The sequence below is a fragment of the Opisthorchis viverrini genome (genome assembly GCF_000715545.1).
Source record: "Opisthorchis viverrini unplaced genomic scaffold opera_v5_46, whole genome shotgun sequence".
NCBI lineage: Eukaryota > Metazoa > Platyhelminthes > Trematoda > Opisthorchiida > Opisthorchiidae > Opisthorchis > Opisthorchis viverrini.
This window is the reverse complement of record NW_008751703.1, coordinates 481,435-496,840: the sequence shown is the minus strand read 5'-3', so window position 1 is coordinate 496,840 and position 15,406 is coordinate 481,435. Positions and strand designations below refer to the sequence as shown.

The 15,406-nt window shown below is 45.2% G+C and overlaps 1 protein-coding gene across 1 annotated transcript in view; it reads left to right on the top strand.

Moving 5' to 3' along the window:
* Positions 1 to 240: 240 nt before the first annotated feature.
* The window catches only part of T265_03326 (hypothetical protein), a gene marked incomplete at both ends in the record, with an annotated part of 23,908 nt that continues 8,742 nt past the window's right edge, over positions 241 to 15,406 (top strand). Inside the window, 8 exons of the mRNA XM_009167787.1 lie at positions 241 to 297; positions 334 to 465; positions 516 to 634; positions 675 to 1,426; positions 7,436 to 7,812; positions 8,926 to 9,156; positions 11,330 to 11,645; positions 13,728 to 14,074. Of these exons, the coding sequence (XP_009166051.1) occupies positions 241 to 297; positions 334 to 465; positions 516 to 634; positions 675 to 1,426; positions 7,436 to 7,812; positions 8,926 to 9,156; positions 11,330 to 11,645; positions 13,728 to 14,074 (2,331 nt within the window). The remainder of the gene's footprint in view (positions 298 to 333; positions 466 to 515; positions 635 to 674; positions 1,427 to 7,435; positions 7,813 to 8,925; positions 9,157 to 11,329; positions 11,646 to 13,727; positions 14,075 to 15,406) is intronic.

Below are 15,406 nucleotides of genomic sequence, written 5' to 3'. Positions count from 1 at the left end.
GACTTGATGTAGATTCTGGAAGCATGGAAAAGTCTATACTTCTCATGAAGCACGGCCAATTGAGTGACATCGCCACTCTTCATCAGGGTTTCGATATCCATAGAATGCCCCAAAACTATCTGAACAAACGTTCATACATCGAGAAACTTATTTTTCACGCAACCATGTCGGATGCTCTCAAGTCTCCACTCTCCAGGTTGGATTTGTGGATCAATTCACCAAACGCTATTTAGCTTCACAATGGCCAATCGGTATCTGTCTTGTCTAAATGAGGTGGATGTTATTACGGGCATTCGTGTAAGTGTTTTTCAGTTTTTTACACTATGTCGTTAGGGTCTCAAACTGTTGGCCAAACTCACCCTGGATTCAAACCAGCGCACTTCCATCATGGTTCATCGAATTGGCAACACCTGGATTCTGGATGAGTTTAACATAGATTCATTCCTACTCGCTGGCGAACAATCAGTAAGTTGACTTCCATTGCGTTCCATTGAGCTCCATTCTTGTTACTTCAGCCTGAATGGTATTGGTTACGTAAATTTCTAATGAAGAAGAACTTTTATCTCTGTTCTGAGGCTTTTTCGCGCAGTTCTTTGATTCTCCGGGACTTGTACATCAAATTCCTGTACCACACGTAAGCTCCTTTGGAATAATTTTTTACCGGTTCACACTAGTGTCGGTCATTCTCCTCATTTGGACCTGCAAAGAACGATTGCAAGTTTGTCTTATGGGAACGAGGTTGTCCGGAAAAGCCTCCCGCCTCCTGATTCTTCCCCAGAATGTCTTGGTTTCGGACGCCACGCTGTCACCCAACGGGATACATCAAACACATCAAGCGGATCTTCACCCTCTCCATCTCGTCTCATTGAGTCCCCCCGACACGATGACAACTTGAACCGGTCTGTGGGGTTTCGGTCTCGTCTAGATAATGCTGGCTGCGGGAAACAGGCGTGGACAGCAAATCCGGATGAGTATCTTCACAAAGCTAAGTGGCAGTTGCAAGACCTAAGTTTCCTTGTTGGTTCTGATCTGGCCATTTTTGGGACACCAACACACCCATGTATCAGCTTGAAGCTTAGCCCAATGCATGAGAGCATCAACGTGTTGACCGGCGTTGATATGTGGCTAGAGAACATACTTAACGAAGTACCGGAGGTTGTGATGTGCTACCATCGTGAAGGCATCGTAATGCAAGAATATGAAATCTACAAAACTTGTGATCTCCCAGCTGTTACAGGCTTCGAAACCGAACAGGTCTATCGCACTGTACAAAACTTGGTTATGTTTCTCAAACGGAACGCGACGCAAGAGGGGCACACATACTGGCTTGTCAAGGAACCAGGTTTGGATGTAGTCAAATTGTACGATTTGACGACGTTATGTAACAAAGACGCTGTCCCAGGCCACGGGTCGCAAGACGAATCAAGTGAGTTCCAGCTCATGTTGTCCTCTTTTTTTCCAGCAACTCCTGGTGAAGCCCATATGGCGAAAAAACTTCCTAGTCGACTTCAGGTATTGTGGATGCACTCCAGACACTAGGTGATGATCGGCTTCGTGGTAACTTTGGAGGTTCGCTTCCCTTCAAACTTTGTTTTTGTGCGTATGCTAAGCCCACGCACCAAGCTGTCATGTATGTAATTGTCACAGTTTTATTCACCTCTGGAATAGGGAGGGTACGCCACAGACAGTGCTGAACAATAGTCCGATGTTGAATGTGTGTAAGTACAATCATGGTAGGGTATGAATTAAGATTAGTGTTGTATCCCAAGCAACAGGTTCGATTGAAACGCCACTGGCTGCGCTACTGAACCATCCTTCTCAGTGACTCTGGTCACTTGGTCATCCCATTTTAAGGTCCGTTTTGCAACTTGTTTCAGTCTCATCCCTCCTCTGTTATATTGCTCACTTAAATCGCATTTATGTGCAACGGACTGTTTGGGTATAACAAGCCGAATTGTGTGTGACCTCAGTTAAGTGCAATGCATCACACAGGGAGGAAAATTCAATCGCGATTAGGTACCATAATGTGTTGTAACGTTTGATGGTGCTTAGAACGAAACCTTAAATTCGTTTTCTTGTCATTCGGGTTTTACCCTCCTCCTGAACACCTGTTACGTTTCATACCGCTGTTTTCCGTACACCTGGAGTTGCTTTGTATCGGGTTCAACTGCGGTAAGTTCAGGAGGACAACTTCAGATAAAAGGATGAACGGAAGGTGTGGTGTTACATTATAGCCACGACAGGGTTTGCTTACCATCGATTAAAGAGTTATTGCTTGAATCAATTCGCGGTAGGTAATTCTTGTGATTGCACTAACCAGTTACTTAGAAGTCACTTACTGCTGTTCACCATGATCGCTGGCCAGTTATTGAACTAATTGCAATGGTTTTCTGCCCCCAACAATGAAATCATACTGCACTCATAACGGGCATGTTCGTAGCAAACTTTCAGGACGACACTCAAACTGCTGCAGAGTTTTCAGGGAGACTAATTCACTAGCTTATTTCACTTTGGAGGATATATCTAAACCGCCTTATTCTATGTTGCTCGATGTATTCCGCTGGTTGCCTCATGAGTCACCATTGGCCCAAGTTTTTTGGATCGCAGAACAGTCGTGCCCCGTTCGAGAAAATCCGACCAACTGATCCGAGGAGGGTTGGTGTTAGTTAAAAGATGGTACCTCAACCCATTCACAGAAACGTTGTCTGGAGCGATTGGCTAAACGCCTTAAAAATCCTTACAGCTGTGCCCCATCAACTTACTCTTTGGAAGTACCAAATGAACCCTAGTTGAATGGACATCAGTCCGCCACCGTCGGCGTAAATTTCGCATGCCTTTTTATTGTTTCAGCACAACAAAGCATTTCGGCCGATGGTTTGCACTTCAAAGCAGATGACAAGTCCGTCGTGGCTAACCCTATTTCAAAATATCTGAAATTGGGAAAAATTTCAAAGAATTTTGATTGCCTTATTCAAAGTGGTTTCAAGAACATACAAAAACCATCGGGACATCAGTCCGGTGGCTATAGCTTCCAAGATTCTTTCTGGCATTATCCTCCCCAGGTTGATGCGTCATCGGGAAAGTCAGGTTTCGCGAGAATCAAGTTGGTTTTCGCCCCAACCGGGGTTGCATCGACCGTATCTTCACCTTGCGGCAAGTGTTAGGATTGTGGTACTCCTCCTCGCGACCAACAAAGACCGTATTTCACGATCTGCTTTTGACTCCTTTGATCGTTAGAAACTGTGCGACTTTCCGGGGATGGTGGGTCTTCCAATTCCTGTCCCCTATAAAGGCTTAAGTGCCCCCCTCCCGTAGGCGCGTAGTGTCTACTGCAAATTCCCCCCTAAATTCACCAAATCCAGTCGTGTCACTAAAGGATGCCCTCTATGGCTCTTCCTCTTCGAAATCGTGATCGATGTGTTGCTTGAATTTTATTTACCTGACTCTAGCAACTCAGGGATTGAAATACTATCAGTCACGGATATTGAGTACGCCGACGACATTACTCTTGGATCACTCCCTTAAAATGCACACTATTTTAAGTAGCCTACATATTCCATCAAACAGCTCGGTAGGCGTTTCGAACATGTAAGGTGTAAAGTGCTCCTTCCAAACTTGGTGGGATCAAACCAAAACCTCGGGCTTGCAGGAGAACCGATCGATGCAGTAGATAGGTTTGTGCACCTGGACAGCTGCATAAGTGCCGGCGGTCTGTTCAAAGAAGTCTCTTCCCGAATCGGATAGATCAGGGCAGCGTTTCCTAACCTACAATAATTGTGGTGTCAATATGACATCAGCTTGACCACCTAGGATAGGTTGTCCAGCGCCGCGGTCCAATCTGTCCTACTATATCAATCACAAGCGTTTCCGCTGCCTGTGGAAGACCTTCGATGACTCGGCGTTTGACCGTCGGTGCCCCCAAAGCATTACCAGAGTCTGGTGGGAACACGAGATCAGCAATACCAAAGTTCGCCAAATGGTTTTCGGCGACGGTCGTTCCCCCTAGATAAATAAGCCTGTCCCAATCCACCGGTTACATTAGTTAGACCGTGTATTTGATCTGTCAGTGGACCGTTTGCCTCGTTGATCCCTCCTCACCCAACCCTGTGTCAAAGGTAGATCACCCAGGGACGATCAGTCGGTGGTCTAGAAGCGAAGCATGAAAGCCCAATGGCGTTGGTAAGTACCGTCTCTTCTCTCCTCTTCCCCTCCTCTTCCCTCCTCTCTGAAGATGCCCCTTACTATTCGAGGAGAATCATGGAGGTTGTGGGAAATTTTACATATCTCAGTAGTTGTATTATCTCTGACGGAAAGGTGCCTGATGAATTCAGTGCATGAATCTCAAAGGCTTGAATCACGTTTGCTAGTTTGCGTCACTTGTAGCGTCAAAAAGGCATATCGCTAGATCTTAAGGGTCGCGTGTACCAGGCTACCGTAAGGGCTGTGTTGTATGGCTGCGAGACGTGACTCTTGGGCTTTTGACCACCGATACCTCAGAAGCGTCGCTACTTTTGGATGGCGTCGACGGATTTGTAACGGGGTTATTAGGAAACGGGTATTCGGTTATATAGCAGGTACTATAATTGCGGAAAACATCCACTACCATTAAATTCGGTGTCTGGGTCATGTAGTACGAATGCCGGAACTTTGCCTACCTAGTCAAGTGTTGTCATCCGTGCCTTCTTCACAATGACGGAAACCGCAAGGTGAACATCGTATAACAGAAGGGTGTGGAAAAGATAAAGAAGAGTTTGGGTGTTGTTCGATGGGGTCGTCGTGACCCCCCTCCCACTACGCTTGGCTGGAGACATTGCAAGAATTAGCGGATGATCAATGTTAGTGGCGTTCGCACTGTTATTTTCCTTCCACATTGTCCGATTGAACGCCTGGGGTTCAGACACCTCAGAATGTTTGATATAGGCCAGCACCAGGTCGCCTCCCTCACCCACTATTTTTCCCTTGTTTTCACCCTGAGGGTTAAAATATGAGTAGATGAATTTTACGGTTGTACAACAGTGAAGCATCAGTGTCAACACTGATGTTGCTGTCTCTGCTGTCTCTTGATCAAAGCTATCACCTTCATTGCGTTGATCATAAGCCCTTCCATATCGGACAAACAGAACCTTTCTACTCAATGAGCTGATTGGGCCATCGCCTCCTCATTCCCTTGTTCTCCTTATTTTCGGTGAACAAAGTTATAACGTCTGGAACCACTGCATCTTGATGGGCGTTTTATTAACTTAGTAACTGAGCTGAACTCAAGGCATCCCCATTTGGTTGACCGTACTACTCTACCCTCAGAATTCCTGGTCGAACAATGAAATAGCTCCTACCTTACAGACAAAGGACGCCACTTCTGCGTCAGAACAGCGCTGATTTTAGTTTGATAAGTCCTGAGTTTGGTTCGAAAATCTATCCTTGCTTTGTGCCATGAGATGTTCTTCGCTGGGAGTGAATTCTACTGTTGCTGGTACGCTTCTTTTCGTCATCTTTCTTCTCATCTGTGGGTATCTGAAATCGCTCACTGTTTTGGTCCTACGGTTCTAAATTAACTCGGGGTCCTTTGTTTTTTTTCCGATAGTGGATAAAAATTCATCTAGGGGATGTTGATTTCAAGACTAGCCTGATACCATGCTAACCATCTTCTAGTAGGGCGTATTCGACACCAGAATTTCATGTGTTGTCGCCGAGTTGTACTCAGTGACAATCCCACTATCCAGCTGATGACACACTACCCAATCAACCTGAAGGTGATGAGTGGAGTCAGCCATGCATTGAATTTATAAATGAAGGACGCGTGAATGTGCTTGGCGATGCTTTAATATTCCAGTAACAGCGTGCGATTCGGAATCGCTAATGGGTTGGCAGAATCTGTTCTTCCCTAGGACAACTTAATTTCATTTCGAGAGACGATGAAGTGGCTATCGTATCCATTTCGATACGCCTGTAAAATAGTCCCAGGACTGTCTAATGTGATTGCGAGAGACTTTAAAGTGAAGGAGGTATGTACCGTAGTCGAATGAGATGTGTCAATCCTGTTCTTTATCCGCATATATGGTGAGCGATTTCATTAGGCTAATATGTTACTCGTCTTCAGTTGAGGAGCTTTGTGTTGGAATAAGGAGAGCAAAGACATGGACCAAGCCTCATCAGTATGACCATCCAGATCCTATCTCAAGTCAGAATTCTATTAAATAACCCGCCGTAGTCGTATTCGATTTGTGGAGACGAACAATAGGGTATACTTTTTCCTTTCATAGCGCCCAACCATCTTTTGTTCCCTATCCATAGAAGTGAACCTTTGTAATTGTTCTAGGACAGCTTTTGTAGGGAAGCAGCGGAGCAAACAATCAGTTTACACCCAGTTGGTCTGCTAAAATACAGTGAAGTAGGGGTGGTGAGTCAAGGCGGGGAACGGGAGAAATCTACTAAACATGCATGATCCGGGACTTAGTCACTCTCGTACCGAAATTGTTCTCCTTGTCCGTGACGGATAGAACATAGAGTGACGGATACTAGCGTCGTCACCAGCTGCAAAAATATGGAGTTAGAAGGAAAAAAAGAAAGCCTTCAGCTGTAGCACCCTTTTGGTGCCTAGCTACCGTGCCACCCGAAGGAAGCACGAGGGCTGGGATACTGCCAGGTTGCCCAAGCCTAGACAGGGGAAGTCGAGAGGCGGAGGTCGGATTCGAACCACGGACCTTCCGGTCAGTAAATTCGCGCTCTAACCACTTGGGTCATCTCGTCCAGGGAGAATGCGATCTGACTGGTCGGGCAGTTTTTTGTGATGCCGGGTTGAACCTAGATAGACCATTGTGGAACCATCGTCAAGCTGGACTGCTGGCTATTGACAGTTTTTTCAAGCTTCTCTGGATCACTTGTAACCCGTCAATTTGCAGCTCACTTACTGGACAAACAGTGATGCGTTCGTTGTTTTGTAACTTAGAAATGAGGTTGTCCACTCTTGAATCTTCTGTATACAGATATTCGATGTAACCCTCTTCTGACCCTTGATATGTTCTGCGATCTTCTGTACGCTAAACATAGCCAAAACGAACTAGAGTATCATCAGGCTCGTGAGTTGGTAATGTACTATATAAATATTACAGCAACAGACATTAATATATGACTCTGGGACCATGTACCGGAAACGTCATAGTTCTCATCGGACGTTATCCATTGACATGCCTTTGACAAGGGTCTAATTCCCCCAATATGTATATATGTGTTTCTATATCACGTAATCGACACTTCAAGGGTCTAACAAACTTTTATCGCTGGTCAGAGAGCGGTAACCAGATTTACTACATGTTTAACGCAATACAGCTTCGCTTCGATAGAAACTGCGTTGTCGCTCCATTGTTTCGTTTGGTTATCAACGTTTTTGTCTTCAGCTGCTCGTTTCATCGTCAGTACCCTATTATTTCTTCACCAGACACAAATCCCTTTATCCTACCTGTCGCCACCCTGTGTTATCGGCTGGCGGAACGCCGTTGGAAAGAATACCAGTCCAGATGGACAAGAAGGCTTTCAGGCCGTGTAGACACCAACGAAGCTGAAAATATGTTCGCAGACGAGGCAGAAAATTTGTTAGACGCACTGCGTCTGGTTCGCAATTGTTTGAACCTCATCAATCTAGCGGAGCTTTCGAAAAGCAAAGAAAACGAGATTAGTGAGTCTGCATCCACAGGACTGTCAGACTTGAAAATCCGAGCGGTTTTGCTGATGTGTCAACTCTATCTGATCACGCCGTCGGATATGATAGCCTCCTGCATTCGTCAACTTCAGTCCATTGTGGAGTGCGGCCGCGAGGTTCGTGCACTTTGCCTTCTTTACTGACATGCAGTGTCTCTCTGGTTTCTTAATGTCAATAGACCTAATTAGTATGACGATTGTGGGCATCCTTTTCTTTCAAACCAGCATTCTCACTGGCCTCTTGGCCACTTCAGTCGTTTTTCGTTCACATTAACCCTCTATCTTGAGCTCATCGGACTTCGGTGCAGTACACATGATACCTTGTGACTCGACTTTACCCCTAATGTCCCGGCTACTCCGGTAACTTCAGGCCGCATACAAGTTGCGTGACGGCTGTGCTAAGGGCGAGATGGTTCAGTGGTTAGAGTGCGAATTTACTGACCGGAAGGTCCGTGGTTCGAATCCGACTTCTGCCTCTGAACTCCTCTTATCTAGGCTTGGGCAACTTGACAGTATCCCAGCCCTTGTGTTTCCTTCTGGTGGCATTACAGTTAAGTTCCTAAAGGCTGCTACAACTGGACGATTTTATTTCATGGCTGTGTGCTAAAGAGACACCACTACCGAAAAGTAAGATTTTTCCTTAATTCAAACCGATATTGGCATTTCCTGGGTAGCTTTTCTCTAAGGTGTTTTGGAGACAGATTATAATTTTTCTGAGTGCGTACTAGCCACCGGAAAGTTGATTTCTCCTGAGTTTTCTCGTAAGGAGACACCGATGTACAAAGTTATTCTAGAGCAAATTTCCAGGATTTCGGAAAGATTTCTGGACAATTCGCTGGGTGTAAAATCCACGGTTAGGGCGAGACGCACCAAGTGGTTAGAGCGCGAATTTACTGACCAGAAGGTCCCTGGTTCAAACCCGACCTCTGCATCTCGACTTCCCCTGTCTAGGCTTGGAGAACCTGGCATTATCCCATCCCTCGTGCCTCCATTCGGGTGGCATGGCAGCTAGGCACAGAAAAGGTGGTACAGCTGGAAGACTTGAAACGCATGAAATAGCGACTGCGTGCTAAGTAGCCCTTATCATAACCATATTTTCACGCTTTTAACCGACTTCTTTTTATATCAAAAAAACAACTTGCAAGTCCCACACTCCCATAGTTTCAAACATGGACAAAGTTCTCATTTCCCCAATGTTTACCTTAATCATGCATTTGATCTCACCTTCAGGTCACTGTGGTACCTGTAAAAGACCTAGTTGCCTGTAAAGAGTTGAATGACTTTCACGGTCCACCGCCACTGGAATCTGAAGAGAGCAATCTGGACAATTGTGAACTACCACATGAAGACGAACTGGTCATAAAATCGTCCAAACGAGCAAAACGTCGTTTGTTGGGCAATATTCTGATGGAGGCATTGAAGTCTTCAGACACGAGCCGGATGTCAGAGTTAGCCATTGCGGTCAGTTCTTCACTTTTTCGAGTTCTGTCCTTCTGTTGACAGTGATATAAAAGTTTTATTTCCGCCTCATGAAAATATCGTCCAGCCGCGATGGTCCAGGACTGTGCCCTATTTAGAGTTATAGGTATATAAGTATAGACTTCCTTGGGATGCTAGGTTTGGCCGCTCGTGTCAAATAGGTTATCTCAAATTCATCAGACTACATTCCATTCCATTATGGTTTCCTCTTCATCATCATCAATCACCAATGACGGCAGCACGAGATAATACTGTTGCTTCGCTGCCTTTCGTAACATCGTTCATCTCTTTTTTGTCATATCGAATTCTGTTCACCTCTAGGTTTTTGATGCCGCTCGACGGGGCTTTATTTTCTGCCTTGATAACGCGCACAGCGTGTTACAGGAGAGAGATATACTTAAATTCCAGGACACATGTGACTGCCATATAGTAGTGCGAGATGCTCATGCAGTTTAGTTCGAAAAGATGAAGATCAGTGATATTCATATCTAGAATAGCTGGAAAAGCTTCTTGGTTCAAACACTGTTTTACGTGTCTACGCAGCTGTGCGTAGACGGTTGCGTTTTCGCATTCCGGAGCGGATTTACATTGATTGACCATAGACTTTGGTTCAGTGGAATCCCGTTTTGGCCGGGAATAATAGTCGTTTTGGCCTGCACCGGGGCTTGACACAATCCACCATGTTTGATAGGTAATTGTTTGCCCGGGTGTGAGTGTGCCGTGCAGATTCCTTTCTTGGAATACACTGTCCACAGACCTAACGCTTGATAGTTTATTGAACGCACGCGAACAGCACGCCAATGTGGACTTCGCCACACCGGTAGAGGATCTGAAACATCTTAAGGTCTTTAGTTGCCGGTGTCTCAGAACTGTAAGTGGAATCGGATGGAACCAACGAATTCACAGTAGGTGCTCAGAAGACGTGTCTTCGGTGAAGCAAACGGTACTTCACTCAAAGAATGCATCCAGACTTGCAGGCTAAGTTGGCTTGGCTATCTGTTACGCATACCGAATTACTGCCCGCCGAGATCAGCGTTGTTTTCCGTACCTAATTCAGAGTGCCGGAAACCTAGAGCTGAACAGATTTCAGTGGCGCTCGTGCCATGAGTTTCTATCCAGATTGCCTTGCTGAGTGTTGAAGATGTAGGCAGATAACTCGGTTGTTTGTAGTAAGTCCCTCACCCTATCCTATTCAAACACACTGACTTGTTTATACAGCAGTGAAACACCAGTGTTCCGCTATGGCGTTGCTGTGAGTGTTGTTGCTTGTCAACTAACTAACTCCTGTTAATCGAATTGAATCCTGGTACTGACATACTGCTAATTGTCGCTCGAAATCTTTACTCTTCAGATGAAGGCGTAAGCAAATGCAAATAAAATCATCGCTCCTTCAAGAACATGAACAAGACAAATCAGGCAAGACCTTTGAAATATTCATAGCTACGGTTCCTACCGGGAGACACGTTTCAGACCGCGTATACAACGCTCAAAATAAGCCACAATCGAAGAGAAGGGATATGTGTTTCTTCTGATAGCAGTACCGGGTGACGAGTGATTGAGAAAGAACTAAGTTCGAACACAATCTTCCCTACGTATTAGGCAGCTGACCGATCGCTCATCTGTTCGGCAGACAGTGTACTTTATCTGTGATCCATGATGTTCCCATGCGCGATCTTGAGTTTGTTTGCGTCGAATATTAGTTTGGTTATCCTCCAACCAATGATATCTCTGCCTGTATCAAATACACTAAACGACCTAGGAACCTAGTTTGTTATGTGCAAATACATGTGTCCTCTCCTTGCACCGGATGATAAGAACCACCAGGACTGAAATTGGATGCGTCGTTACGATTTCACAATGGCAACAAAAGCCTCTTATCATTCTAGCATTCAGACCCGTCACTCTTATTTCTGTTTCCTCAGGTTGGGTGAGCCTGGCTAGCTTCAACTCATCAAGGTAAATACCAGGAAAGTAGCGGATTGGTTGGGTTTTTTACTGAAGGAGATTTTTTGTTTACCTAGGAAGTAAGATTGCTTGGATCGGTGCTAACCGGTCCTCGAAATCTATTAAACAACCTAATGGTCACTTATGACACGCTGACGATCGTAGTTGTCCCTTGTTGATATTATTTGTTTTTTACTATTTATTATTTTAGATAATCGAATCATGCAACGCAAATTTGCCAGTTGCTCCGTCGAGTTCCCCCATACTGGACATCATACCACCGTTGACGAATGAACGACCCACCAATTCAACATCCGACATCTTGACTCGTTTCCAATGTTCCACCCACGAAACCCTACCTACAATACTACTACCAATCTCCATGTTAAAAATCTATTTGTGCAAAGCCCAGGAGTTCTGGCTGCGCAGCCAACAGAATCTTTCCGCAAAACCCAGCGCACCGTCGACTTGCGCCAACCATCTGAAGATGGTTATTCGCTATACGATCCCGTCTTTGCTGGTATTAGGTAAGTTGCTTCAGCTGTTTATTTATTCGATGCATTGTTGCTCATTCGTTCAGAGGATTTGCCCTGTGGTGTAGTTTTCATGATGTTCTTTATGCTACTCAAAACACTGAGGGTGTAGTAGTAAACGCGGCTCACAAGCTACGGATGGGTTTGTGATGTGACTGATGTACACCGGCTCACAAACATCAGGACGTCGAGTTTGATACCAGAACTCTATGCCTTTTCGCACTGGCGCACCAATCATCCTGAACTCACCGAATTTCCCTAAGAATGGCTTTTGAAGCTTATCAGGCATGTACAAGAGTCCATCGAACAGCCTACGTGGAACAACACAGATTCCGAAGTTGTGCTCAGAACAAAGGTTCTGCGGCTTTAACCTCACGAAATCCCATGTTCTTACATGTTTCCTAGTTGTTTAGTTACTAGATCCCCCCGCGACGGAATCAGGTGACCACAGCTTTCTTACTTGCCCAAGAAACTAGAAACTATCCCAATGCCTACTCCTGTTTCTGCTAGTTTTGTGCAGACAAACAGAAAATGTTTGCAAAAAACAATACGACTACTCTTACCCTGGCTGCTGATCGACCGAAACACCCATTCCTCTGTGTTTGGTTTATCCGTATCAAACCAGAAATTGAATGGAGTATAAAGCCATTTTCTGGTATACCTGTCATCCATTGTTTTTTTGTAATTTGACAGTCAGTAGCTCAATTCTTGTTTCCTACGGGTTATGTAGCAAGCAGCGACGACAACGTATCCAATACAATCACGTAACACGTCTTTGTCCGGATGCATTTTCCTATAAATTAGCCGTGCTTCGAATGGGATCTTCCTCTAGTTCTTTAGTTCTAGAAGAAATGTCGAGTTAAAGTGCTCTTCCGAAATATTTTGCGCCGCTCTTTTCGTTCGTAGCAATTCAGGCTAACCGATGCATGAAAGTTTGTAGGGTCACCAAACCCGTCACAACCGTGTAACAGGGGATCGTTGTAGTGCATAGTCCTTGTCCGCCTCAACTGGATGGGATAGCTCTTTTCAGCTTGTATGCCATGTAGGATCCAGTCTCAGCATCTATACCTACATGAACGAGCACAATCTTGCAGTCTTCAAGCTCCTCGGGACGAGATTACCCAAGTGGTCAGAGCGCTAATCTACTGGCTGGAAGGTCTGTGGTTCGAATCCGACCTCTGCCTCTCGACTTCCCCTGTCTGTGCTTGGGCAACCCGGCAGTATCCCAGCCCTCCTGCAACCTTCGGGCGACATGGCAGTTAGGCACCGGAAGGGTGCTACAGCCTAACTATTTCTCTTTTATTGAAGCTCCCATGTTTTTACGATAAACTCCCACTAATGTATGAATCTCCAACCGACCAGTTAGTTTCCATAAATCCATCACCCTTCATTTAGTCGGGCTCTCACTTCTTGGGCCTGCAGTTCATCGAACCGTTTATCCACTGGTCGCCAGTTCGCTGGATTTATCAGACGAAGCGATACGTAAGCCAGCGATGTGGGTGGGGACAATGGATAAATATGTGCTTCAGTTTAGTGCACAACCAGATCAAACCAAGCTGTTTTTTAATGAACCAAGGGTAAAAGATTGAACGTGCACACTACTGCTGTTTTAATCTTGATAAGAGAAGATAATCGCTTACTACACAGTCCGTTGACCAATACGGAACATTCACTCTTCGTCATCCTTCAAGGAAAAGAACCACCGGCAATAGAACTATGCAGCAAACGAACGTACGGGATTGCTATTGGCGGTAATGTGGTTCGAAACTGCATAACTCAGTTCACACACCTTGTGACGGGTTTAGGTGAACTACTACTCCAGCCAACCACAGGAAACAAACGGAAATTGTCACAGCTTGGTACAAAAACATAAGTACTATACGGTATGACAATGCACTATTTGGTTCAATTAACTGTTTGCTACTTCTGGACTTGTGCCATTACTGATATTAATAGGTGTAAGTTTCAGCTGTATATGACCTTCTAGATAAGCTCATTGTTATCCCTTTCTATGACTAGGCTGTTGCCTTACTACCCCATTACACCGTTTCTGGATGTTCTCTTCTGTTTTCGCAGAACATATTGTTCCCGACAACCATACTGAGAGTTTCTCAGTAACACTGCACTGCATGTGTCCTTACTGTGAATCTACTGGAATTCCCGAGTACCCTCCGTCCCCAGTTCTGGATCGCCGGTTACTCGTCGATTTGATGTATACTGCTAGCTGCCTTTTTCCGGCCTCACTTATATGTTACGCAGATGCAGTTCGGGAGTCCGCTTCTGAACAACGCGCTCATCTTTCCGATTCAATCCAGTTGGAGCCAGCGGACTGTCTATTGCTGCGCGCTTCTTGTCCCTCCAGTGCGGCCTCTCTGCAATTCTTGTTTGAAGCGACGATACGCGGACCACTGGAAGCATCTTCGGTAATTCCGTTTTCCAAATAATTTAGCTTTTTCCATTGCCGTGATCATTTTACGCTGGGCATTTCACTTTCTCCAGTTGATTGTCTGGTTGTAACAAAACCAGGCGATCAGGAGTATCTTTGGCTGGCTTCCACCTGAATCCAGCCCCTGGTCAAGATTTGTCCAAACCCGGTTTGCTTTACGCAAGATACGAATGCTTCTACGCAGACTTGAGAAGGCGCTTCAATCGCAGTGTTGTTCCCGGGGATCAGTTCGGTATATAATCAGAGTATTAGTGCATGAAATGGGTTCTGGTGAGTCGGGTGTGAGTGTTTATAGGGACCGTGGGTACAGAACTGGTCGGTGGAATTTTTGTCCTTATTTTCATTCGTATAATTCAACTGCTTTATAAGTTCCCAGAGCACAACGAGTAGATTGATCGATGTACGCATTATTACAACACTCAGTTTTGCAAAAAAACAAACAAATTCAGCTGGATTAAAAAGGTGAACGCGTTTCGGAGAGACGGACAACCTAAGAAAAAATTTCTCGTAATCCTCATGATCAACGTCGTCTAATTATGAGAAAAAACCAAATTAGTTTGCGAATGAGTGAATATTCGCTAATTTCGTGCAATTTGGTTTCAAGTGTACGTGATCGAATCTACTGTCAGGAGCAGCGAAAGTTCCTACGAGTGATCGTGTATGCCGAATAACCTTAGAACGCTGACATGCTAGGCAGGTCTTAGTCCATTCACGTATGTCTTTGTTCATTTCCGGCCATATGAAACGCTGAGAGATGAGTTTAAGCGTTGAACGTATACTTGGATGCGAAACATTATGTAATGACTCGAAAACTTGCCGACGCATGGAGGGTGGGACTAGGGGTCTTGGATTAACTGTCCCAGTATCACAGTCTATAGTTCCTGGTGCGGTTTGTAGCGGCATCGGTTGTATCTTCAGGGATGACTTCGAACTCAGTGGCGTCGAAGCTAATTCCTTTTTTTGAAGTTCCGCCATGCGATTGAGATCAATGCCGGGCGTACGGTGTAGCGAATCTACTGCCGGCCTTGACAAGGTATCGGCAACTATGTTATCCCGACCTGAGACGTGTCGAATGTCGTTGGTGAACTGCGAAATGTAGTCCAAATGGCGAATTTCACGCGGAGAATATTTGTCCGGTGTAGCTTTTAGTGCTGAAGTCAATGGTTTGTGATCCGTATATACATGAAATTCGCGACCTTCCAGTAAGTGTCGGAAGTGACGGATGGATAGGTAAATAGCGAGCAGTTCACGACCAAACGTGCTGTAACGGGACTCGGCTGACGACAGTTTATGAGAGAAAAATGCGAGG